Source organism: Myotis daubentonii, chromosome 8 (assembly GCF_963259705.1).
Source record: "Myotis daubentonii chromosome 8, mMyoDau2.1, whole genome shotgun sequence".
NCBI classification, from domain to species: domain Eukaryota; kingdom Metazoa; phylum Chordata; class Mammalia; order Chiroptera; family Vespertilionidae; genus Myotis; species Myotis daubentonii.
Window position 1 is genome coordinate 43,133,315 of NC_081847.1, and position 26,940 is coordinate 43,160,254.

General features: G+C 37.9%; 2 protein-coding genes and 1 pseudogene across 3 annotated transcripts in view; 2 read left to right on the plus strand and 1 right to left on the minus strand.

Moving 5' to 3' along the window:
- The window catches only part of MALT1 (MALT1 paracaspase), a 56,262-nt gene extending 37,915 nt beyond the window's left edge, over positions 1-18,347 (plus strand). For both annotated transcript variants that reach the window (XM_059706208.1, XM_059706209.1), the window contains 8 exons: positions 3,359-3,562; positions 8,854-9,031; positions 9,780-9,854; positions 10,583-10,710; positions 12,447-12,596; positions 15,574-15,731; positions 16,583-16,708; positions 17,742-18,347. In XM_059706208.1, coding sequence (XP_059562191.1) covers positions 3,359-3,562; positions 8,854-9,031; positions 9,780-9,854; positions 10,583-10,710; positions 12,447-12,596; positions 15,574-15,731; positions 16,583-16,708; positions 17,742-18,182 — 1,460 coding nt within the window. In that variant the 3' untranslated portion in view covers positions 18,183-18,347. The remainder of the gene's footprint in view (positions 1-3,358; positions 3,563-8,853; positions 9,032-9,779; positions 9,855-10,582; positions 10,711-12,446; positions 12,597-15,573; positions 15,732-16,582; positions 16,709-17,741) is intronic.
- A 153-nt stretch (positions 18,348-18,500) lies between these two features.
- Positions 18,501-20,958, plus strand: LOC132239636 (breast cancer metastasis-suppressor 1-like). The gene has a single exon (XM_059706210.1). The coding sequence runs from the start codon at positions 19,655-19,657 to the stop codon at positions 20,018-20,020; it is 366 nt and encodes a 121-aa protein (XP_059562193.1). The 5' UTR covers positions 18,501-19,654; the 3' UTR covers positions 20,021-20,958.
- An 855-nt stretch (positions 20,959-21,813) lies between these two features.
- On the minus strand, positions 21,814-22,597 carry LOC132240196 (transcription initiation factor TFIID subunit 9-like; annotated as a pseudogene).
- Between the last annotated feature and the right edge of the window lie 4,343 nt (positions 22,598-26,940).

The window sequence follows — 26,940 nt, forward strand, 5'->3', positions numbered from 1 at the left end:
TCAGTTGCCATTGATCAGATATCATAAAAATTCAGATTTCTAGGTTCTTATGAAAAGTGGTAGCTGTCAGTTGTGTCTAAATAGTGGCTGCCCTTTTCAAGAGGCATGCGCTCCCTTGTTTTACTGTTGTGAGCTTTTGGTCTACTTCACTCTCTCCTTCTCCTCCTTCCCCATGTGGTGTTACCATGTAGCTGATTTCTTTGCATGGATCCCCAAACTGAAAGCTGCCAGACTTCTTCAGGTAGAGACTTAGAACTGGCGGAGTGTCACACCACATTATGTGGTTCAAAGTGAATCACAGGGTAGCCCAGATTTGGGGTTAGAGGCTGGCGACTGGAGTGGGAGTGACTACACTATGTGAGAGCAAGGACACTGTGTCTCATTGGGGGCCGTCTTTTTACCAAAGCTGGAAAGGCAGGCATGAGCTAGAATATGAATGGCTTTGTTTGCCAGATAGGGATTTTTTGCTATATTTAGTAGGACACAGAGAATAAAAGATTTTACTCATAAGACCAACAAGGACTGTATATTCAACCAGTCAGATTTGATCTTAATACTCAATTTTTGACAGATGATCAAAGATTTTCTTTAACAAATATTTACATAGCACTAAATATGTGCCAGACCCTTTTCCAGGTACTTATGAATATTAATCCATTTTAGATAAAATGAGTAACACACCAGTAGATTATTAGACATAGAATTAATGATATAACGCTGTACCAATTTTTAAAGAACACATTGCATTGAGCTTTGGAAAATGTCTGGGATCATGTAGTTAAATACATTTCTGAAGTGGTTTTATTCTATTGCTTAATCAACTTGCATTTGTGTTTCCTTTTTCCAATAAGTGGTTTTTGTTCAAGAAATTGTGGGTGGCTCTTACAGTAAATGTTTTTCTATAGAAAGTTTCTTCCATTTATATTATCACCTGAAAAACATCATAAATTGCTTATACGGTTGTTATTTTGAAGTTTTCTTTCATTCCTCACTCTTATCTTCTCAACTTCAAATTTTACTGTTTCGTCCTTTATCATATTTCTAAACTCTGGCTTTTTCTTTCCTTCCTACAACTAATTTACTGAAATGTGTTTGTCATCTCTCATTTCGACCACTGCCGTCTGCTTCTCTATTCTAAATCTTCTCCAGTTTGCCTGTCATTCAAGAACTGTTTTACAAGTAGATTGGACAAGGTAAGATTTATTTACTCATCATTTTTATTACCAGTTATTTCAAGAAAATGCTCAAAGACATTTTAGAAGCTAACTATTAAAAATTATCATGAGGGAACGTATTTTGAAGTGTTATGGTCAATTATGAATACATGCATTTCAATGTACATAGTTCTTAGATTATTGAACTTTTCCACTTAGTAAACTCTACCAAGTGTTCTTGCAATCAGATAGCAAAACCAATGAAACAAGAATTGATATTAGCAGAAACAGCCTATCATGCATAGTTTGACAACTGTTTTTTTCCCCCAAAGACTCCAGTGGTTTTTTCCTTTTACATACCTTCTAGTTGTTTTCTGCCAATAAAACCTATTTTAGGATAGATTTTAAAATTAAATTATTATAATATTCCACCAAAAAACCCAGTATGATTTACAAACACTTTATACCTGAATATCTTTTGGAACCTCATGATTTGGGCCATGATAGTGTAAGCCAGAGACGACACATCTCTTCTTCCTTAGAAGTAGATTGTACTGAGCCCTTCTCTGCATTGAGCTTAGGTCAGAGTTCTGACAGGCTGTTTGGACTCACCAACAAATGCACTGAAAATATTCTTTCTATGGATTAGCCAGCTAATAGTCTTACCATATAGTGATTACCTTGGTCTGGTTTATTTAAGAAGAAATTTTTTAAAAAGGAAATACAGTGATGTTAAGTTTTATACAAATAATCAGCAATGTGATTATTTGTGCTTATTCATAAGAGTAGTATTCATAGCCATTTCTAAATAAACTACTTAACAGCACTTTGTGACAGAGGTTGGTCACCTAGTCCTGGCCTGTGTCAGAGGAGGCGGCCTGCAGTCCTGCCCAGTGTGGCTCTTCAGCCAGTTGGCAGGTGCTGCCCGATGCTCTTGTGACTCCATCTCCCCTGCTCCCTCTGTCTCCTTCACAGATTCACTGTAACATCCTCAGCAAAAACATTGTAGCAGGTTCCTACATGCCTATAGTCGTGGCATGGTCTCAAGTATTTAATTTTCAATCTGACCCAAACTAACAAAGGTACAATTTTGAAGACCTCTTAAGCACTAAGCTATGTCCAGCCTTCCACAGCTGTTTTTGGACAAGCTATACACCTGATTAAGCTATACACCTGATTAAGCTAGCTGATAGTTTTTTAAGGCATTGGTGGAGATCTTTTTGTCCCTTAAAAACAGAAAAATTCTTTGTATAAGAATACAACTTTGAACAAAGTCTTAGTGCACTAAGGTCTGAAAATAAACTGTTAAGGTATTTGTACAGCCCGGCTGGTGTGGCTCAGGGGTTGAGAGTAGACCCATGAATCAGGAGATCACAGTTCGATTCCCTGTCAGGACACATACCTGGGTTGCAGGCTCAATCCCTGGTAGGGGGTGTGCCAGGGGTAGTCAATCCATGATTCTCTCTCATCATCGATGTCTCTCTCTCTCTCTCTCTCTCTCTCTCTCTCTCTCTCCCCCTTCCTCTCTCTGAAATAAAAATATATATATTTAAAAACAAAACACATATTCTTACAGAAGTCTTCGCATATCCCTAAAGTAACTGCATCTCACCCAAATGGAAAAAAAAAATTTTTTTAAGGCCAAGAGAAGACAATATGTCACCTGAAAAAATACAGATGCAGTACTTATTAAGCTGCTGCTTTTCTGTCCTCTTTGGTATTTCTCCTTACTTGCTCTGTTTCAAATTCTTCATGTTCCTTTTTTTTTTCTTTTTTCTTTAGTTTAGTATCTTCCATTGTCAGCAAAACAGAACCTACTTTTATGGGAACCCAATTTCAAACATACCTTGTTAAAATTTGCTCCAAAAGCCTAGTTGAATTATAATATTCTTTACTTTTGTTGTACTTCAATAAAAGTATACTTTTATATTAGTTATCCGTATATTTCATATGTAGCTAATAAATATCTTTTTCCTGATTCTCAAAAGTCTCAATAAGTTTAATTTCAGTTGTTTGATTTATTAGCCTTTGTGGTCCTCAGTATGTTGGTCTGCTGCATAAAGTGATCATCCTAAGATGAAATTAAATAATAATGAACTCCTATTTGTAAAGCATACTTTTTATTATAATGATATCATTTCCATGGGTCTTATTTTAATTCTTATATCCTTCTTTAAATCCCTCTCTCCCCCCTTTTTTAACAGCTAAGGACAAGGTTGCCCTTTTGATAGGAAACATGAATTACTGGGAGCACCCCAAGCTTAAAGCTCCTTTGGTGGATGTGTACGAATTGACCAATTTGTTAAGACAGCTGGATTTCAAAGTCGTCTCACTGTTGGATCTGACTGAATATGAGATGCGCAACGCTGTGGATGAATTTTTACTGCTTTTAGACAAAGGAGTGTATGGTAAGATATTTATAATCTTCATTTTAATAATTATCCACTATTTTTTCATTGAACAAGTTAGATTAAGAGTTAAAAATCAGAGAAAGATGCAATAAATACACTGTTGAATTGAGGAGTTTTATTGTAAAAGGTAATAGATTTGGTCTTTATGCTATAGTTCCATATGAATAACTAATTAGCTTAGTGTCTACTTTCATGTTTTTTGCTTTGTCAAAACAATATTGTTCTTATTAGAATTCTTACCAATTTTAGGTGATTTTGCTTTTAATTAATGTCATCAATACAAATGACAGATTGTATACTCACGTATGTGGGTCCATAGTGCTGATGGTGGTGGTAGAGGGTCTTCTAATGAGAGCACTGTGCTAGGTATGCTGCTCTTTAACTCAACTGAGACAAAAATAAATATCTGTAACTAGCTATGTTCTTGGAAATCATATTCACAAGAAATAAAATTCTCTAAAGATCTAATTTATAGGATTATATTTCTAACCGCATTAAATTTTTTGTCATTTATAAAGATATATATGTTGTCCTTTTGTCCTTGAGTAATGGGATAGGTAATTAAAATAATAAGCAGTACTAGATATGGAATTTTTAAAGTATAGTGATTTGTTTTAGTTCATTTTACATAAAAACCTTAATCTCCTGCAATAAAATTTGGATGTAGACTTTTATACAGATGCTTACACTTTTTATAAGTTATTTTGGGGCAGGCAAAAGGTATTTTGTTGAAAGTGCCTTCATTTCAGCGATTGCAGCGCTGGGCATATGGCAATGAAATAATGGGCCACACTTAGCTTTGGAGGCTAAACTTTTACGCCACATTGCTTCTGTTCCCAAGACAAGCCTCTTAGAGCCAGGCGTGTTAGTGATACAGTGGGAGTGAAACCCCAGCTTTCTGCATGGCTGTCTCTAAGTAAGATCAGTTGTAGAAATGTTACCATTCCCACTGGAAATCAGAGCCTTTACAAAAGGTTTCCAGATCTACCTCTGTCCTGATTGGTTCACATTGTTAATTTAATACATTCATTATGTTTGTACTGAGTTCCTATTATGTCCATAGCCCAGATAAGGAGCATGCTAGGTATTGAGGGACATCCAGAAAATAAGGAACATGATCTACTCTCACATTGTAAGTCCCTTAATGTAGTGAGAAAAAAAATGCTGTACATGGAGTCCAAACACTTACCAGCTGTATTATGTTAAACAAATCACGTAATCTTTTTAAATTTAATTTTTTTATCTTATAGGGAGATAAATCATTTAAAGATTATTATATGGATTAAAATGGGATTGTGTATATGAAGGTGCTTTGAAAACCATTAAAATGTTATAAGATCAATGTCTTTATTGTGATCACTTTTTGTCAGAGAAATTAAATATACATAGAACTATAAAATGTCCGTAAAGCTAGTATGTGTTTATAGTCAGCGTGCCGCAAGAGGGTCGAGTGTGTGAGAAGAGCAGAAACCAGGTGACAACTGGCTGAAGATTCGGAACTTATGTCGACATAACTCTGAGGATTGGTTAGATACGGGTAGATAGACAGGAGAGAGGGTGCCTTGAGCAAGGAAATGGATGTAAAAAAAATAAGCATACCTTTCTCTAGAAGCAGTAAAGAGACTGATAGGGAATCGTCATATTTTGAATACCTGATAGAGAAGTATAAATTTTATTCTTTTAAAGTGTACAGTTTAGTGGTTTTTAGTATGTTCACAAGTTTTACATCAATCACCTAATTCCAGAACATCTTCATCACCCCCAAAAAGAAGCCCCATATCCATTAGCAGTCACTCTCCATTCCTCCTTATCTCAGGCCTCTGGCCACAACAAATCTACTTGCTGGCTCTAGGGATGTGCCTATTTGAGGCATTTCATAGAAATGGAATCATTCCATATGTGGCCTTTCGTATCTGGCTTCTTTCACTTAGCATAATGTTTTTAGGGTCCATCCATGTTGTAGCATTATCTTTATGGCTGGGCAATCTTTTATTATATGGATAGACCAAATTTTGTTTATCCATCAGAAGATGGACCTTCAGGGTGTTTCCCTTTTTGGATATTATGAATAATGCTGCGGTGAATATTCATATACACATTCTTGTGGGTATGTTTTCAGTTCTCTGGGCTAGGTAACTTGGAGTGGAATTGCTAAGTCATAGGATAACTCTAAGTTTAACTTTCTGAGGAACTGCCTAACTCTTTCTAACTTGCCTGCACTATTGTATATTCTTGCCGGAAATAAATGAGGTTTCCAGTTCCTCTACATCCTTGCCAACAGTTGTTATTGCCAGTCTTTTTTATTATAACTATCCTAAGAAGTGCAAAGTGGTACCTTTATTCTGTTTTGAATCTCCCTAATGGCTAATGATGTTGGGCATCACTTCATGTGCTTATTTGCCATTTGTATATTCTCTTTGGAGAAATGTTTATTCAAATCCTTTGCCCATTTTTTACTTGGGTATTTGTCCTTGTAATTGTTGAAAATAAGAGCCCTTTATGTATTCTGGATACAAGCTGTACTTGTAGATATATGATTTGCAAACACTTTCTCCTATTCTCTAGGTCAGTGGTCGGCAAACCGTGGCTCGCGAGCCACATGCGGCTCTTTGGCCCCGTGAGTGTGGCTCTTCCACAAAACATCATGTGCAGGCACTCATGTACAGTGCGATTGAAACTTCGTGGCCCATGTCCAGAAGTCGATATTTTGTGGAAGAGCCACACTCACGGGGCCAAAGAGCTGCATGTGGCTCGTGAGCCGCAGTTTGCTGAGCCGCAGTTTGCCGACCACTGCTCTGGGTTGTCTTTTCGCTTGCTTGATCTTCATTACTTAGTGAATGAAACCCACTTCCTTTGTCATAATTTTTATTTTTTTATTTTTTTTCCTTTGTCATAATTTTTAAAATGCTCCCTATCTGTGTGCTCTTACTTTCATGTATGATTATTTAATTCCTTGCCAAAATAGTATTTTTCCTGTTAGCTGTCATTCAGGTCCAAGCCCTGTTTGCTGCTGTTCTCCCTTCCTGCAATATACCGCTTTCCCTCTGCCTTTCCAGACTGTACTCTTTCTCCCAAGTTCCTGTGTTTACTACGCTCACACTTACATTCCTCTCTGTGCTTCACTCATATCATACAGGGCCTCCCTGATCGCATAATTTATGGTAATAATTATATGCTAATTTCCTTTGTTGTTTAACTAACAACATGAGCTTGCCTGGCTGAGTTGCAAGAACTTTGGGGACAAGAACTTTGTCTTCCTTTCCTTTTTCATTTCCTGCAGTACCTACATGATTATATTCAGGGTACACATGAGATCTAAATTAAACCCATACAGAATTAATGTGTTGTCTGTTTTGTCATATGAAAGAACCATTTTCGTTATTTTAATAAGAGTTTAAGTAGAAGACCTGGATCCTGCGTGTGTGTGTGTATGTGTGTGTGTGTGTGTGTGTGTGTGTGTGTGTGTGTGTGTGTGTTCAAAGCCACATTCTCTGCTGGAGTTGGGCCTGTAACCACTATATTGGTGTTTTTGTTGTTCCCTATCTAAAGGCCTTTTTACTATTAATTTTAGAATACTATATAAAGAAGTGTCATTCCAGAATCTAAGAGAACAAAATTAGTGGATTCTAGAGATTGCATGCTTAAGGGATGTCTTCACAAGTACTTCTCTCAAATATTTTTATAAGGCAGCCCATCCTGATATTTTTGTTGTGTCTTTTTTTACAGCTAAAACAAACTTCTTTTCAAAAAATCTTTAGAGTTGTTGGGTGCAGTTTTCATAGTATCATTTCTCAGTAAAGAAATAATGGCTAATCTGTTGATTTCTGAAATAACCCAAATTTTAGATTTTACTTCAAGAGACTCTAGATGAAAAATTAATGATATTTATATATCATAACATAAAAGAAGTAATAATTCGTGAAATCAGATTTCCCTGCTCTTAGAAAAAGTTGTTCATATTATCAGAACCCTTACTAATTTATTGAAATGCCTAAAATGAAATAAACCAGTCAGAGAAAGATAAATATCACATGATCTCACTCATTTGTGGAATATAATGAACAACATAAACTGATGAACAAAAACAGATTGAGAGTCAGAGAAGCATCGATCAGACCATCAAAACTCAGAGGGAAGGTAGGGGAGGGTGGGGGTAAAGGGGAGAGATCAACCAAAGGACTTGTATGCATGCATATAAGCCTAACCAATGGACACAGACACCAGGTGGGTGAGGGCATGAGCAGGGTGGGGGGATGGGGGGGATAAGGTCACATATGTAATACCTTCATCAATAAAGAAAAAAGAAAAGAAAAATAAATAAATAAATAAAACATGCTTCAAAACAGCATGTTGATGTTGGTTTAAAATACAGTACTAAGCCCTAGCCGGTTTGGCTCAGTGGATAGAGCGTCGGCCTGCGGACTGAAAAGTCCCAGGTTCGATTCCGGTCAAGGGCATGTACCTTGGTTGCAGGCATATCCCCAGTAGGGGGTGTGCAGGAGGCAGCTGATCGATGTTTCTCTCTCATCGATTTTTCTAATTCTCTATTCCTCTCCCTTTCTCTCTGTAAAAAAATCAATAAAAATATATTTTAAAAATAAAATACAGTACTAAACTTCTATTGCTCGTCCCTAGCTCACACCACTCATCCACACGACTTTGCAACTGTCCCCATGCGAAGCACATTCTCACTTGGAGATTCCTCCAGATGATCCCTAGAATGTGCTGCCCCTAATATTTAGCTTGTCCACCATGTGCTGTAGGCCACTGCTCACATGTCCCCATATTAGGGAGGCCTTCACTGACTACCCAAAATAAAACGGATAAATAGGAGTGTGCCCCAACCCACACTCCTTTTCACCTGCCCTGCTTTATAGTTCTCCGTGGAACATGTTTTTTCTCGATCTGTCATACATGTATTTATTTGTTTGCATTCTCAAGATTGCCACTTCATGAAAGCAGGGTTTTTTGTCCCTGTTAGTAATCCTGAAGCCCAGACAGTTGGCTGGCACAGAGTCTTCCCTTTAAATACTGATCTGCTAAATGAATGAAAGAATTGAATAAACCAATTGTATGAATGGGCAAAAAACACAGTACTAAAATGAAGGCTGTTGCCAAAATAATTTTTAATGCGCATTTAGTTAACATTAACTGTATTTATTACTGGGAAACTCTTAAATAAGTTTGCATTAACTTGAAGAAAATAAAGTTATACTTTTTAAAGAGTGCTACATACATGTTCAGAGTACGATTTAGAATTAACTTTTGCCCCTTTTGCCCCTCTTCAGGATTATTATACTATGCGGGACATGGTTATGAAAACTTTGGGAACAGCTTTATGGTTCCTATTGATGCTCCAAATCCATATAGGTCTGAAAACTGTCTGTGTGTGCAAAACATACTGAAATTGATGCAAGAAAAAGAAACGGGGCTCAATGTGTTCCTGTTGGACATGTGTAGGAAAAGGTAAGCTGTCTCATCTTTTTTCAATGAAGCTTGTTGGCGTTAAACATCAACCTTGGCAAATTACATCTATGGCAAACCTGCATGTGCTAAGAACCCCTTAAGTTAGTGAAGTGTAGAGTATAGATCGAGGCTGATTAAGAAGAAAACTAGAGGAAACTATATTTTCTCTGTGTGTATTTAATTATTGTAACTTTTTCCTATTTGCTGTAGGACAAAAGTAAAGAACTGAAGGGTCTGGATATTTACTCATTCTATGAATGGTGCAGCTGCTCAGACGCCTCTAAGGCCACTGCAGTTATTCCTCTGGAAACTCATAGAAACAGCACCCCTAGTGCTGGGCACTGCTCACTCTAGTCAGTCCTGGTCTTGCAGATCCAGCGAGTTTAGCTGAACCAGATCCCATCTGTCTGCCCATGTTACTAAGGAAGGGAACTAATGATAATGCCTCTCAGAGCCACACGTTTTTGCTTGCTGAGCATTGCCAGCCAAAATCCAATGCCAGAGTTCAAATGTAACTCCAGTGTAAATACTAACAAGAGAACAGATGTCTCAACAGTGTAGGTGCCCTGGGTTAGTTTTGGTAGATATGTACGTGATTGGATAAGGGGATTTTGAATCTATAATTTTTAATTATGTATAGTAGAATAGTGTTATATTTTTATTACATTGTTACTTGTGCTCTTTTTAAAAATGCTGTTTAACTTTTTACCTTTGTATTTGGCCTTCTCCCCTCCTACCTTTTAAATAGAAATGACTACGATGATACCATTCCAATCTTGGATGCATTGAAAGTCACTGCCAACATTGTGTTTGGATATGCCACGTAAGAAACTTTTTTGTTTATATTTAAGATTCCTTTATTCTTTGTTATTTTTTTTATTGTAGAATAGAAGCCTAGAAATACCCATAGACATATAGGAATTAATTTTCCTCCTCAATATTTTTAACATTTTAAAAAATACTTTTATTAATGTTTAGAGAGAGAGGGATAGAGAGAAACATCGATGTGAGAGTGAAACATCTGTCTCCTGCCTCCTGCACACCCCTTATTGGGGTTCAAGCCTACAACCTAGGCATGTGCCCTGACAAGAAATCAAATTGGCAACACTTGATTTTTTACAGAGAGGAAGAAAAAGGGATAGAGAGTTAGAAACATCAAGAGAAACATTAATCAGCTGCCTCCTTCACACCCCTACTGGGGATGTGCCCACAACCAAGGTACATGCCCTTGACCAGAATCAAACCTGGGACCCTTCATTTCGCAGGCTGACACTCTATCCACTCAGCTAAACTGGTTAGGGCTCCTTGATATTTTTTATAGCAATTTTAAATAACTTTTTAAACCTTTAAAAAAAAATAACTTACTTTAGCACTTCATATCCTGGCACCTTTCGTTTTACTAAGCACCAAAGCATTTAGTTCCTGTGTAGAGGTTAACTCTTTATTTAGGATATCATGCAAGAGGCAGGGAAGCAATTGAGGCCCATCAGTATTTACCCCACATGGCAAGTGTTTGCTTTGAAAACATTTTTTATTTTTGCTGTTTTTAAGGTGTCAAGGAGCAGAAGCTTTTGAAATCCAGCATTCTGGATTGGCAAATGGAATCTTCATGAAATTTTTAAAAGACAGATTACTAGAAGATAAGAAAATTACTGTGTTACTGGATGAAGTTGCAGAAGGTAAAATAAAAAGAAAGCTACTCAGGGTTTTCTGTGTGGTAATTATTTTATTCCTATTATTGTGCAGGTTTGGAATTAATACTTATTTTATAAAATAATTTTTAATGTCATGCTCAGCAACACTTCTATTTAATTCCTTCCTTCTCTCTTGACTTAGCCACATGCCACCTGTGCAGCGCTACTTGAACTACAAGGCTGACCCCAGACATGATGAGAAATGAATAAAAATTGATCCTCACAGCTCTTTACCTTGTCTCTATGCCTAGTGCCTCATGCTGCCAAGTTTATTTGTTCGCAAAAGAATTATTCAACCACCATTCTCTCAGCATCAGACAGATGAAACTTTACAGAAATTTTGAGGCCCTAGTGGAAAAAAACTGGGTTCATTTTTTTTCTTGATGAACTTAATGGTTTTAAATTTTTGCTTTAACACATTAAGCGCCAAGCCTGTTTTGTCTTCCTTTCCGTTTCAGTCACCGGTGACTGACATGGCGCTTAACGTGTTAAGGACATGATCCTAGAGATGTAACACCAGGCCTTTCATTTCCTTCCACTCCCTTCCCTGTCAGCCCAGTACATGCTGTGCTTGGGTCAGGTACTAAATAGGTAGTGTTACATCATTAGATTGACATGTATTTTTTGAAATATCATTTTATAAGCCGTATCAAAAAGAAGGCAATTCTTTTGCAAACTAGTTACTGGAGTTTCATGTTCCAAAGATAGCAGTTTGAATATAAAGTGTCTGAATGCTTCACTAACAGCTGTTAGTCACATTTGTTTATTGTCATGTTTCTGTCAGTGCAGATCTTTTAGCTGGGTCACTTGACTTAACCACTTTCCCATTCAACATAGACAGCTGGGGCCCAGACCTCCTTCAACCAAACAAGTTCTGCTTTTATCTGTTTTACATATTGAGCTTCTATTTAAGCTCTTATTTGAAGAAAAGTTTCTGCTGCTGAAAAAAAAAGCCTTTGAAAGTAAGTCAGTTATTTTCAAACAGATCTATGAAGGTGCTTCAGAAACTTTAAAATGGTTTATTCTAATTTTGTATTTTAAATATAATTTAACTATTTAAAAAACTTAATAAAAAGCATCAGTTCACCCATATATGATATATACCAAGCATAGATATGGCATAACATTTGTGTTAAGTTCAGAACCTAAAACTTGGACACACACTGCTTACCAATACCTCCACACGAGTAGAAATGTGCGTGGGAGGATGCTCAATACCTGGGGTAACGGCCGGCGGGCAGCGGTGGAGCCTTAACCCTGCTGGTGGTTTTAACACATAATTTCCTTTGTTAAAAATAAAGAAATCTGTGGTAAAGACAGGATATCTTAACTTTCTCATAGATGTGTAGTCATGTTTACTAACTAAATCTATTTCTCAGCAGAGTATAGACATAAAAGTACCCTTTCAGTGAAGAAATATACTTTGCAGCTCTTTGTGAATTTCAAGGCTTAGAATATTACTAGTAAGAGTACATTATTAGAATTATAGGATATAAAAGCTAGAGAGGGGCCTTTAGAAACGAGCCGGTTCAGTAATTTTATGTTTGCTCCCTTCCACATCCTAGCCATGCCTGACACACTTAGGTGCTTAGTAAATATTGGTTGAGCATAAATGCTATTGAGAACATAACCTGATGTATGGGAGAGTTCTTGACCTAAGTATTTAAAAGGTAATGGAAGGATTATGTTCTAAAAAATAATATTTACTTCTTATCTTTTAGATATGGGTAAATGCCATCTCACCAAAGGCAAACAGGCTCTAGAGATTCGAAGTAGCTTGTCTGAAAAGAGAGCACTGACTGATCCAATACAAGGAACCGCGTACTCTGCAGAGTCTCTGGTGCGGAACCTGCAGTGGGCCAAGGCACACGGTACAGCAAAGGCTGCTTTTTGTGAGCTCTTTCTAGAATGTGCTTATATTAAATCATAAAGTTTTTTCCTCCTAATTATACAGCTTTCGTCCCATTTTAAAAAAAGAAGTATTAATTTTTAAAGAGAGAGGAAAGGGGAGAGAGAGAAACATCAAAACATTTATCAGCCCTACCTGGTTTGGCTCTGACCTGGGTAGAGCATCAGCCTGTGGACTGAAGGGTCCCGGCTTTGATTCCAGCCAAGGGCACATGCCCAGGTTGTAGGCTTGATCCCCAGTAGGGGGTGTGCAGGAGGCAGCCAATCAGTGATTCTCTCTCATCATTGATGTTTCTATCTTCCTTTCCCTCTCCCTCTCTGAAATCAACAGAAATATATTAAAAAAAATTTTTTTGATCAGCTGCCCCCTAAACACCCCCTATCAGGGATCAAGCCTGCAACCCAGGCATGTGCCCTGACCAGGAATCAAGCCAGCAACCTTTTGGCGAAACCAAACTAACTGAGCTGCACCAGGCAGGGCCCTTCCGATTTTGCAGTGAAAATAATTTAGCCAATTGGACAAATATAAAACTGAACAAATTTTTTGGCTACAGGTATTACATTGATTTATTTGGTGTTGGAAATAGTATAGTATTTAATTCACTATTTTCACCATTGGCAAAATTAGAATATAATCATCTATATATATAAAAGCCTAAGCGACCAAACAACTGAACGACCAAAAGACCAGTCGACCAGTTGGTATGGCATGCACTGACCACCAGGGGGCAGACACTCAGTGCAGGAGTGGTCAGTGCGCTCCCACGGCCAGCCAACCTTCCATGGTCCTTCCCCCCAGCTGACCAGCCCCAATTGGCCCCAATTGCCGGCCAGGCCAAGGGACCCCACCCATGCACGAATTCATGCACTGGGCCTCTAGTTTAAAAAATAATTTTCAATTTACCTCGTGTGCCATCTCTTAGATTATCTTATATGTGAACGCCTGGGTTCTGATCCTATCTCTACCACTTAATAAACATGTTATCTATAAAATGGGTAGAAGAAGTAGTACTTACTGGATAGGGCTGTTGATATTGATTGAGATCACACATGTAACAAGACACACATGGTCGTCTGCAAATACTATCTGCCCATAAATATCATTGAGCATTTTGTCTTTGACACTTGAAAGAGTAAGTGGATTGGTGATGAAGAGAAAAGGAAGGTGAGGTAGCATTCATATGTGCAACTTAATTACCTTTGGTAATTCTTTGTGATTTTGTGAAAAAATAAGTTTAAATTATTGACTGAAATAAAGATTTTGGGATTTTCTATGTCCACATATCTATGCTGTGAATCCCTCTTTATGGATAATTGAAAATAATTGTATTTGTTGAACTCCTATATATTTTTTATAATATATGAGAATATATTTTGGGGTAAATTAACATATTAAAATGTAAAATGCCATAAATTATCTTGACATTACAGATAATTGGATAATTGAAATTTATTCTCTTCCTTCAAAAAATCTCTAATCAACAATAACAAAAATCATAGTAGTAAAGATCAACAGTAAACAAAACCTTTTTATAAAATGAAACTGAAAGGTCAGATAGAAAGTATTTGTAACAAATTTGATAAGCAGATAATTTTTTATAACACAGAGCTCATGCAAAATAGTAAAATTAAAACATTAAGACCCCCCCTTAATAATTAAAGAATGCAAATTCAACAATTCACATAGTTGAGAATATATTAGTAATTAAGAAACAAATATAGACAATAACAAACTAAAATAGTCATTATAGAAAAGAAAATTAAATCTATGTTGACATAAGTTCTTTTTTTTAACCCCATCAAATAGGCAAACTTTTTGAAAATATTACCTTGTGGAAATGTTGTGGAGAAACTATATTATAGTTATATTCCATGTAAATAGAAAACTGTCACAATTGTGAGGCACGATCAAATAGTTATATCCAACAACCCTAAAGAATTTAGTATATATAAGAAATTACTACAATACAAAAACAATAAAGCCCAGAAATACTGTATTTAGGAGTAGCAAAATTTTAAAGGTAAGAAAACATTGAGTGACATTATGCTTTATTAAAAACTATTTCCAACCTGGCCAGTTGGTTGATCATTGTCCTGTGCACTGAAAGGTCACAGGTTGGATTCCTGGTCAGGGCACTTACCCAGGTTATGGGAACCTATCAAAATTTCTCTCTCACATTGATGTTTCTCTCCCTCCTTTCCTTTTCCCCTGTTCTTCTCCTTCTCTCTTCCTCTCTCTCTCAAATCAATAAAAACATATTATTAAAATCCAAGATTAACCGTGATGGACTGGTGTTAAAAAATTTTTTTAAATGCTATTTTCATGAAAATTGCAGCTACAAGAAAAATATATTTACAACTGTATGCATATTTTTGATTACCACTATAAAAATTATATATGTGAAGGGACAAGAACCATAAGAAAACAGTGAATGAAAGATTTTTATTTACTTGACCAGCAGAATATTGGGCTTTTGTTTTTTTTCTTTTTTTTTAATTGTGTATATCTTCAAGCAATTTGTTAATTATATAACAATTTTAAACAAAAGAAAGTGTTCTAACTGTATTTTGCCCTATAAAGAATATTTGTAACAAAATAAACTGACAAACAAAATAGGTCCAGAGGTATGGATGCATGGAACAGAATAACAGACCTTTGTGGACGGGAGTGGGGTAGAGGTGAGGGGACAAGAAGAGATTAACCAAAGAACATACATGCATATATGCATAACCCATGGACACAGAGAGTAGCATGGGAAAGGCCTGGGGTGGGGCAGGGGTTTGGTGGAGGGGGGCAAAAAGGGAGAAAATGGGAGGTGTCTGTAATACTGTAAAAAATAAAATAAAATTTTAAAAGAAAGAATATTTGTTAGCTGTTTGCCATCAGAAAACTTACTAAGCACTCCTTAAATATTTTTTATTCTTACTGTTCTTTTTCAGAACTTCCTGAAAGTATGTGTCTTAAATTTCAATGTGGTGTTCAGATTCAGTTAGGATTTGCGGCTGAGTTTTCCAACGTCATGATAATCTATACAAGTATAGTCCACAAACCACTGGATATAATAATGTGCGATGCCTATGTTACCGATTTTCCGCTTGTAAGGCTCTCCTTTTTTTATTATTTAAAATTAATGACATATCCTTATTACTAAAGACTAAATTTTGGAAAATTTAAAGTTGATGGTAAATATAAAAGAAATATGTATACATATATAGGACATATGTAAATACTTATTTGAATTTTAGTAACAATGGTCATATTATTTGAAAACAAATCGCCAGTATACCTTAAATTTGTCAAGTTTAGAAATGTCTAAAGATTGGCTCTAAAACAGTGGTTCTCAGCCTTCCTAATGCCTTGACCCTTTAATACAGTTCCTCATGTTGTGACCCCCAATTTCATTGTTACAAATTGAACATAATTAAAGCATAGTGATTAATCACAAAAACAATATGTAATTATATATGTGTTTTCAGATGGTCTTAGGCGACCCCTGTGAAAGGGTCGTTCGACCCCCAAAGGGGTCGCGACCCACAGGTTGAGAACCACTGCTCTAAAAGAAGATAAACGGAAAGGCAGTCTTTGGTGTATCCATTTATTCTTCTTAAATATACGAGTCATATAAATTCTCTACCCCTTCCCAAAAGTGATGAATGAGGAAGGAGAGAATCCAGGAGCCACTACATGGGGCTCAAACTTAAAAAGAATCTTGAGTAGGTTAAGAAGTGTTTCTAGAGATCGTTTGAAAGTAACTTCCTTTAGAGCTAACATTTTACATGTACCAGCACAAAATTTAAGATTCCTATTATTCCTAGAACATTGTTTCTTTAGTCCTGGATAAATGATTACCTACTTAGGCCAGTATTCATGAGAGAGCAAGACCTGTTGAGATTTTTATTGTCTAGACAATGTTGTGATTTCATTAATAACATTCACTGATTTTCACAGGACCTAGATATTGATCCAAAAGATGCAAATAAAGGGACACCTGAAGAAACCGGCAGCTATTTAGTGTCAAAGGAGCTTCCCAAGCATTGCCTCTACACTAGACTCAGTTCCCTACAAAAATTAAAGGTTACTATTTTTTCCTGTTTATAACTAACAGAAAACTTTATGAAAGCAAAAATTTATTTGGGCATGTGATCTTTGTATAGGAGGTGCTGCTTCATTGAGTATGAAATTAAAGTAGAGATTACTGATATACAGTGAGTCTTAGCAGTGACCCTTTTCAGATTATATTCAGTTTCTGATGACAGCCTGAGGGTTTTCACATGAGAGTATATGTGACTACCCTCCATGTTGCTGAAAAGTTAGAGACATAGAGCTTAGTCTGCTTTTAAATATCTCGGCATTTTTAAATAATTATTTCCTAGTTCCATGACTTTCTACAAAACAAATAACAAATTAGAATCAGAACTTATTTTATCTATTTTTCATTTCTTGTTAACTTATATATCACTACCTGTGTATGATTGAGCTTTCTCATAAAAGCATATCCTTGCCAAACCTGAGTTTGTAATGTATTCATAGCTGCATGACCATTGGATGTGTTAGCCAAAACCTAGGGAATAAGTGGGCCCTACTGACATTTGCAGAAAGACAACCGACATAACCTATTGTCACCCTGTTCATAGCTAATCTGTATTTTCCTTTGAGCTTTGAAAATCAGCCCATTTTCTGATTTAGTTACACCACCTATAATTGTGGATTATTATTTCACAATATTTTAAAAACAGATAACCTTTTGGCTTGGGTATAAAGCCAGACTATTGTTTCATTAAAGGATTACCCCCATCATCTCCAACAGTAGAGAAGGGGAAGTTTCTGAAGCCCCACTGCTTTGAATATACCTTTTCACTGTTCATCAGGAATATAACACAGGATCTCTGTGATTTTTGACTACTTTAATGGTAAGAACTAGAATTATATTAATTAAAAGTATTGATTGAGGGGAAATGAGAAGACTATAGCTGGCCTTTCTCGTGTAGGGAAGGTGTAAAGGATGCCTGAGTATTTGGAACCTGGAGAAGGGGAGTGTGAGTGGATTTTCATTGTTGCTTGGTTTTTCTATACTTGTTTGAATGTACTTACTCCTTTTCCTTTTCAGGAACATCTGATCTTCACAGTATGCTTATCATATCAGTACTCCGGATTGGAAGATACCATAGAGGAAAAGCAGGAAGTGAATGTTGGGAAACCTCTCATTGCTAAACTAGACATCCACCGAGGTTCAGGAAGGAAGACTTGCTTTCAAACTTGTATTATGTGCAGTGGCCCTTACCAGAGTTCTACATCCACCTCAGTGGGAGCTGGACATTATCATTCTTCTCAAGACTCATTCCTTGGTGTTTACCATTCACATCTTGGTAATTCAAGTAGTGCCGTACCGTCGGATAGCTGTCAATGCAGCCGGACTGCAGATGCATTTATCTCAAGTCATCATACACACCATTATTCGTGTCATTTTGTTAGAAGTAACGTGCCGGTCGAGACAACTGATGAAATACCATTTAACTTCTCTGATGGGCTCAGGATTTCTGAAAAGTGACCTCCTTGTTTTTGAACGTTATCAGAATTACTAGATGCATCATATGCCACAGTCTTATAGAAAGTGAGGGGAAAAGCACGTATGTGTATGTAGAGAGAGAAAATAACAGCTGTTTCACAGCAAGCTCAGGACTTTGAGATGTTGCAATTATATTATTTAACCACAGACTTCCTCGTCCTTTCTCTTTTAAGGTTTTGTGAATTGGCTGGTTTGTTCTGTAACAGTGAGATATGGATGTATATCAGTTTACTTGTATATAACAAAAATATTTTCATTTTGACCACTCTAAAGTAAGAACAGTGGGAATGGCATTATTGTAGAATAAGTCATTGTGTTTTTAGAACCAGTGATCATCAAGCTTAATCTTATTTTATCAGCAGGAGAAACAAATTGAGGCATCTTGTTTAAGTGAGAGCTGGCACTGAAACCTCCAGATTTCTATGCCCATGTTTATGCCACTACACACTGCCTCCCTGACAGGTTCTGAGATAGGTATTACTTTTGTAGATAGATTTAAAGATAGATATGTAAATATATATCTGTAAATAATCTAGAAATGTACAAACTTTAGGGCTTTTTGCTACAATTGTGAGTTAAAAGGTTTTTATATAAATTTTTTGTAGAACAAGCTAAAATTTTCCTAAGGTCATGAAAGCACATGAGAAGTGACAAAATGTTTGTCTCTGTTAAAGCTAGACATCAAGATAAGTTTGCTACTGGATAATCTTGGTAGCTGTTGGTCTGACTCTTACAAACATTAGACATGTCTTCCTTGATAACATGTATTTTTTAATTGAATTTTACTCACCTTAAGAGATAACTGTGCCCTAACCGGTTTGGCTCATTGGATAGAGCGTTGGCCTGTGGACTGAAGGGTCCCAGGTTCGATTCCAGTTAAGGGTTAAGGGCATGTACCTTAATTGCGGGCACATCCCTAGTAGAAGGTGTGCAGGAGGCAGCTGATCAATGTTTCTCTCTCATTGATGTTTCTAACTCTCTAACCCTCTCCCTTCCTCTCTGTAAAAATATATTTTTTAAAAAAGAGAGAGATAACTGTATTGCTTTTGCTTCTACCCAGAAGCATCTTAAATCCTAAAAACAACTTATCCTGGTATATTCTGTTTTCTTTATTTTACAAAAGAGAAAGTGAGGTTCAGAAGTATTAAGTGCTTGCCTGAGGCCATCCCACTAACAGGTGTCAGATTGGGAATGCAAAGCTATCCAAATGGCCCCGGAGCCAGACCTTCTTGCACTACATTGCCCTGTCCCCTGTCGGCTCTATCCTCTGGTCATCTCTGTAGGAAAGCGGAAACAAGAAGGTACTGCATTGTTCGCCTCAGCTGAGAGCATGCACATCAAGGAACTCAAAATCTTCCCTGGGGGCAGCGGCCAGCACCTGCAGCAGTGGGCACCGGGCACCTGTCGGAGAGTCTCAGACTTGAGGCCGGAGGCTCCACTCCCTGCGAGCCCAGATGCCACTCCAGCCTTCAAGCAAAGACACAGAAGAGATGGAAGCAGAGGGTGATTCGGCTGCCAAGATGAACCGAGAGGAAGAAGAGAGTGAGGAGGAACGAAGTGGCAGCCAGACCGAGTCCGAGGAGGAGAGCTCAGAGATGGACGATGAGGACCACGAACAGCGCCGCAGCGAGTGCGTCAATGAGATGCTGGATCTGGAGAAGCAGTTCTCGGAGCTAAAGGAGAAGTTGTTCAGGGAACGACTGAGTCAGCTGCAGGTGTGGCTGGAGGAAGTGGGGGCTGAGAGAGCACCCGAATACACAGAGCCCCTGGGGGGGCTACAGAGGAGCCTCAAGATTCGCATTCAGGTGGCAGAGATCTAGAAGGGCTTCTGTCTGGACGCGATCAGGAATAAGTATGAGTGTGAGCTGCAGGGAGCTAAGCAGCACCTGGAGAGTGAGAAGCTGCTGCTCTGTGACACGCTGCAGGGGGAGCTGCAGGAGCGGATGCAGAGGCTGGAGGAGGACCGCCAGAGCCTGGACATCAGCTCGGAGTGGTGGATGACAAACCACACCAGAGGCAGCTCAAGGACCTGGGACTCCCTGCCGCCCAGCAAGAGGAAGAAGGCACCCCTCGTTTCTGGCCCTTACATCGTGTACCTGCTGCAGGAGATCGACATCCTGGAGGACTGGACGGCTATCAAAAAGGCTAGGGCAGCTGTGTCCCCTCAGAAGAGAAAATCAGATGGACCGTGACCCTGCGATTCACAGCCAGCGGGGCGCCTTGGAGCAACAGGCACCAAAACCCGGATTGACATTTTCCTACTGCAGCCAGGCAGACGGACAATCCCTCGGGGTCTTTCCAGCCGGCTCTCCAGTGCTGCTGCTGGGCACTCCCTTCCAGCCCTCACTGGTCTGGACTCCTCTGCTCCTGCTCAGGGCTTGTACAGCTGTGGCCCAAGCTGTCCTAGTCGGGCCAGACTGAGTCCCTCATCCCCAACAGCCCCTCCCTTCCCCTGCCGAAGTCTGCCCCCTAGGTCCCTCCCTGACAAAGAAGACCTGCCTCATCTTAAGCCAAAGCACGTCCTTCCTGCTGACTTTGGACATGGCTCCCCACTCACCGAGCCAGTGTGTTGGACCCACTTTGTGGGAACTCTGAACCAGAAGTCCTGTTTGGGGTTGGGGGGGCGGGGGGGAGTGCTGTCCTGGCTCTTGCTGTGCTGAGAAGGCAGGCTCCCCAGGTCTTCTCAAGGCAGTCCTTGGTGCCTGCCTCCCACACTGCGGGGACTGGAATTAAAGCATTTCCTGGGTCAAAAAAAAAATCTTCACTGGTCTGTACATGTCTGAGTGATCAAAAAAGTGCTTCAAATATTGATTTTGGGATTACAAATAAATTGGCAAATTCAAAATTCAGAATTGTGAATAATGAGTATCAATTGTGCCATGTTCGTAAAGGACAAAATTGCCATTATTATCTTGATAGATGCAGGAAAAACATTTGATAAAATTCAACACTCTTTCATGATAAACTTAGTCAACAGCTAGGAATGAAAGGAAACTTCCTCAATGTGATAAAAGGCATCTATCAGAAACCCACATCTAAGATCATACTTGATGGCAGCAGACTGGATGTTGAATGCTCTCCTCCTAAGATCAGGAAGAACACAAGGATGTTCTCTCTCGCCGCTCCTATTTAACATTGTACTTGAGGTTCCAACCATGGTAATTAGGCAAGAGGAAGAAATAAAAGGCAAGCATACTGGAAAAGAAGGAAAACTAAACGTATTTACAAATGACATTATATAGGAATCCTAAGGAGTTTATTTTAAAACAATGAGTTCACTCACTTTGCAATTGTTTGTTATCTAATTAGGCTGCAAACCAAGATATTTCACTGTATACCAGGTAACATAAAATAAAAATAAAACAAATGAGTTCAACAGGTTATAGGATAGATATAAGATCAATATACAAAAATCCATTTTATTTCTTTTTTTATGAATGACAACTTTATTTTTTTACAGTTAAAGGCTGATTTAAAAAAAACCATTGTAAATTCTATTAAAACACATCTCAATTAAACACTGATAACTATATTTACTTATTAAATGCTGTTAAAGTTTTCTGAAACAACTTGAAAACATCCAACACACATGTTTAATCTCAGTACAGTGGGTTCAAGACCACATGTTACATACATCAAGGCCAGATTGCAAGTTATCATCTTCATGTTTTCTTTTAAATGCATTTCATGATTCATTGGCAGTATTTTGTGATGACATCATGTTAGTGGTAATAAGAATGATTTTGGACACAGTTGATGGATTAATTAGGGCGTTCTGAACTGCTGATCTTATAGGAATTGATGCCTTTACAGCTAGGGACTATGAAGGGGGCATCCTTACTGTAAACCTTTGTCCTGTGAGGGATATTGGAGTTCCTGCTTTAGTTGAAACTGACATGATTTGTGGGGTTGATGTGCCAAGTGTGAGAGTAGTTGGTCTTCTAGTAACTAACCAATGCTTAACTGTGTAACTGTTATTCTTTCTGCAGAAGTAGATGCCTATTTTTTTGTAAAGACTTAAGTCTATAGTTTGGAGCAGCCAGGCAATATCTGTCAGGTGGCAATCTATGGCCTGAATGTGGCTTGATCAATGGCAAAGGGTTTGATTTTGTTGCCTTGCAATATCCAATGAAAAATTTATTGGGGGAGGACACTGGGTTTCCAATTGCACATCAGCTGCATCAATAGCAGCTTTCTTAGCATGGCTCGAAGGAATTTTTGCATCATTTAGAATTGTGGTCACATATTGGAAGATAAGTAAATGCCAACATCTGATTGCTAACCCTTGGCTCATATTCTGTAACCCCCATAATCCTTCAGGGTTTGTGCCATCATCTGCGCATCCTTTGGCATGCTCTTGGGGAAGCCATCCTGCCAGACTCCAAGCATCCGGTCATCAGACTTCTTGAGCTTAATCACCCACACTAACGTGTTTCAGTCCCCATCTTGGTGCAAGTTCTTTGTCTAGCGACCCCTGGTGCACCAGTGAGCAGGATGTTTGGAAGCAACGTGGTGACTCCCGTTTTATTTCTATACTAGCAATGAACATTCTGAAGTTGAAACTTTTTTAAAAAAATTCAATTTATAGTAGCATCACTATGAATAATGAAGAAATTAAAGAAGACCTAAAAAAATGGGAAAACATCTTTGTTCGTGGATTGGAAGACTTAACATTGTTAAGATGGAAGTGTTGCCCAAATTGGTTTACAGATTCAATTCCCATCAAAATCCCAACTGGCTCTTTTTTGCAGAAATTAAGAAGTTAATGATAAAATTCAGACAGAAATGCAAGGGACCCATAGCCAAAACAACTTTAAAAAGAAAGTTGAAAGACACATCAATTTTAAAACTTATTGCAAAGCTACAGTAATCAAGACAGTTTAGTACTGGCATAAAGATAGATGTATAGGTCAAGGGAATATAAAATATAACTTAAGAGTTTAGAAATAAATTCATACATTTATGAATTGATTTTTTGACAAGGTTATCAATCCCATTCAGTGCAAAAGAGTTGTCTTTTCAACAGTCAGGAAAACTGCATAACCATGTGTCAATGGACTTCCACCTTATACACCTACAAATTTTAATTCAAAATGGATCATACACTTAAATATAAGAGTTAAAACTATAAAACTTAAAAGAAAACAGAAGTAAATATTTGTGACCTTGAGCTAAGTGATAGTTTCTTAGAACAACATCAAAAGCACTAGTAACAAAGGAAAAAAATTGGACTGTTTCAAAATTAAATTTTGTGCTTTAAAGGATGTTATCAAGAAAGTAAAAAGATAAGCCACAGCATGGGAAGAAAGTTTTGAAAATCCTATCTGATAAGAGACTTGTATCCATAATATATAATTTGTATAATTTATAATAATAAAACATACATACACAGGGTGTCCCAAAAAGTGTATACATACACTGAATAATCATAAAGGCAGTGTTTATTAACATTTCATTTTGAAAATTGAACTATTAGCTGTTAAAGTATGTATACATTTTTTGGACATCCTGTATATATGCTACTGCCTAATTATAGTTATTGTAGAACAGTAACCAATGAGCAAAATGGTAGCCTCTAACACCATGTGGTAATTGAGTGATTGAAATACAGCTAGTGTGGGGAACTGAATTTTTAAATTTTAGGATTAATTTAGCCACATCTAGCTAATAGCTTCCATATTTGTGCTGTAGTAGGAAGTGGAGCTAGAAGTTAGGTAGGCTAAGGGGGCTTTTACTTTTCACCTTATACTCTTGTGTGTATTTGAATTTTTAAGCTGAGTGTGTATAATTTTAAAACATTTTTAAATAGCTACAGGGATGGTTCAGTGTTTGTCTTCTATCAGCCATTGCTTTTATTTTACTTGAATCTCTTACACCAATTGCTTTATAACATTAACATAGGATTTATACTTCAGTGGAACTTTGTAAAGGTGAGCTTTCAATGCTAATTATAATATGAGGAACTGATTCGGATAGTAAAAGCTTACATATCCAAAGGTAATATTTGATTCTGGGGGAGGGGGTAATCTCTGGACAGTAACTAAAAATTATTACAAAGTAGCCATTATAAACAATGTTTTCTAATAAAAGAAAAATCAAATATCAGTACACGAGATTATATGAATATAAGACATTAAAGGCTATATATCCAAAGGCAAACAGATCAAATAAATAGGCAGCAGCATAGCCTAGGAAGGAAAGTGTGTTGAGAATACCAACAGAAAAGGTGCCTTCAGACCTTCCCTCTCCACTCTCACCAATACTTATTACTCTAAGTCTCTGACTAGCACAAGAAGCAACAATGAGGTGGGGTCTTCAGTAAACACAATTTTTTGACTTGTCAAAACTCAAGAAAATTCAATCATGTAGCCACAGCCCAGATGGTTAATCTATTGACACACAAATCAGCACAAATTTAATATCATGTGAGATCTGTTTTTTGAAGGGTTTTTAATTTTTGTTGTTTTCTGTTATTTGAACATACTGTGGTTATTTATATACTATCATTGCTTTTAACTATAAACTGATACCAAATACTCAGAAATTACATGTTACTTCCATGCATTTCTCCCTGTTTACCTAGTTTGACACTGAATTTTATCCAGGCCTAACTAACATACATATATACATTTTAATATATTTTTATTGATTTCAGAGAGGAAGGGAGAGAGGGAGAGAGATAGAAACATCAATGATGAGAAAGAATCATTGATCGGCTGCCTCCTGCATGTTCCACACTGCGGATCAAGTCCTGACCAGGAATCGAACTGTGACCTGGTTCATAGGTTGAAGCTCAACCACTGAGCCACGCTGGCAGGGCTAATACTTGCCCTTGAATTATGTGATAGAGCTCTCATAATTCTATAATATTAGTAAAGAAAAATATACCCAGAACATGAGAATGTTTGTATAAATACATAATTTTTTTTTCTAATTTGACACCATTAAAAATATTTCAGCATCTGACACAAAGTTTGTCTTTCATAAGGAGTCTGAGTCCTGTTCACTCTTCCACCCAAACTCACTTGGTAAAAGGCTGCTTGCAGCTACCATTTTAGTAGAATGAGTGGTTCATCAATATTATCCAAGCTTAAGGTGTAAATGTTTATGTAAAAGAAGGAAAGCCAATAAGCCTTGGGGTGGGCGTGTGGCTTTCTGTATGCTAGGTACAGACGTTTGACACACAGGGCTCACTTAACTCTGCCTTGCCATCTAGCGATGAGGAAACCAATTGTTAGGCTAACTGAGATGTCAGTTCATCCTGGAGAGCCCAACTGGTGAGTAGAGGCAGGGAGGCGCCAACCCAGACCTAGCCCATTGTTTTCTCACAGTGCTGCTGCTGATTGTCCAATACCCACAAGATAGACACACAGTCATTGTTGAATATAAATGCTGAGTCCCTGCAAAAGTTGTGTGACGGCAAATGCTCAGGTTTGCTGGAGTTTTCTATACTTGTCTAAGAGATATAAATCATTGTTTGAATGAAGTTTGCAAGAAGCCATCCTACTCTGAAAACAGACGGAATGGCGTCTGGAATTTGATAGCTCAATCTTGGTGTTTTTCCAACAAGCAGAAAAAGAGCCAACAGTGATTTTTGATGGCATGTGTGTGAACAGTGTGGCTTAATATTCATTCTAATAATATAAAAAAAGTTTTAAATATGGAAACATTCTTTTTGAAAAATAGGTGTGTATTGATTTTGAGAGAAAGAGGAAGAGAGAGGGATAGAGAGAGAGAAACATCGATGAGAGCTGCTGCCTCCCGCACCCCCCTCCACATCCCCAGGTCTGCAACCCCAGCATATACCCTGACCGGGAATAGAACCAGTGACCCTTTGGTCCATGGGTTGGTGCTCAACCGTTGAGCCACACCGGCTGGGCTGGAAACATTATTCTTTTTTTTAATATATATTTTATTGATTTTTTAAAGAGAGGAAGGGAGAGGGATAGAGAGCTAGAAACATTGATCAGCTGCCTCCTGCACACCTCCTGCTAGGGATATGCCCGCAACCTAAGTACATGCCCTTGACCAGAACCGAACCTGGGACTTTTCAGTCCGCAGGCCAATGCTCTATCCACTGAGCCAAACCTGCTAGGGCTGGAAACATTAGTCTTAAAAGAGAAAGTAATTTACCAACTCTAGGTGAGAAAGTCACAGGTCACATTCCAAAATCTTCCAAAGAAGTTGGCCTGAAATTAGTAACGTTGCTGTGTTATGCTCAACATACGTTGCTGTGTTCTGACAGGGAAAGGTGCTAAAAATATTTTTAAAGTATTTTCATAAGCTTTAGTTTTACCAGTTTTTTAAAATTTGTATAGAATGGTCATTACTGTGTTACAAAGATTTATGTCTTCCCTAAAAACTTTTTTTCTATGTTTTATTATTTTCTATGTGTCTCTGTCGGCCTTGCTGGCGAACTCGGGTGCCCACGTTATCATCTGTCCTCGGTGGCCTCTACTCTATCTCCTTTTCCGGTTTCCTGTGCTAACAGTAGACCTCATACGGAGTCCAGGTTTTCACACTGTTATCTGAAACAGTGGGAGTGGGGCTCCTCACCTCTGTTTCATCTGGAGCAAGTCTGCTTTTATGTTTATAGACGGCCTTTCCAAGTTAGCTTCAGTTGCATAGAAGGTTTCTCAGCCAGCAACCATGGATCCCCTCTGATTGAGTTCTGGGGAGGCCATAAGCTGAAGTTGCCAGCAGAGGGCAGCACAGGCTTGAGTTTGTCCTTGGCTCTCCG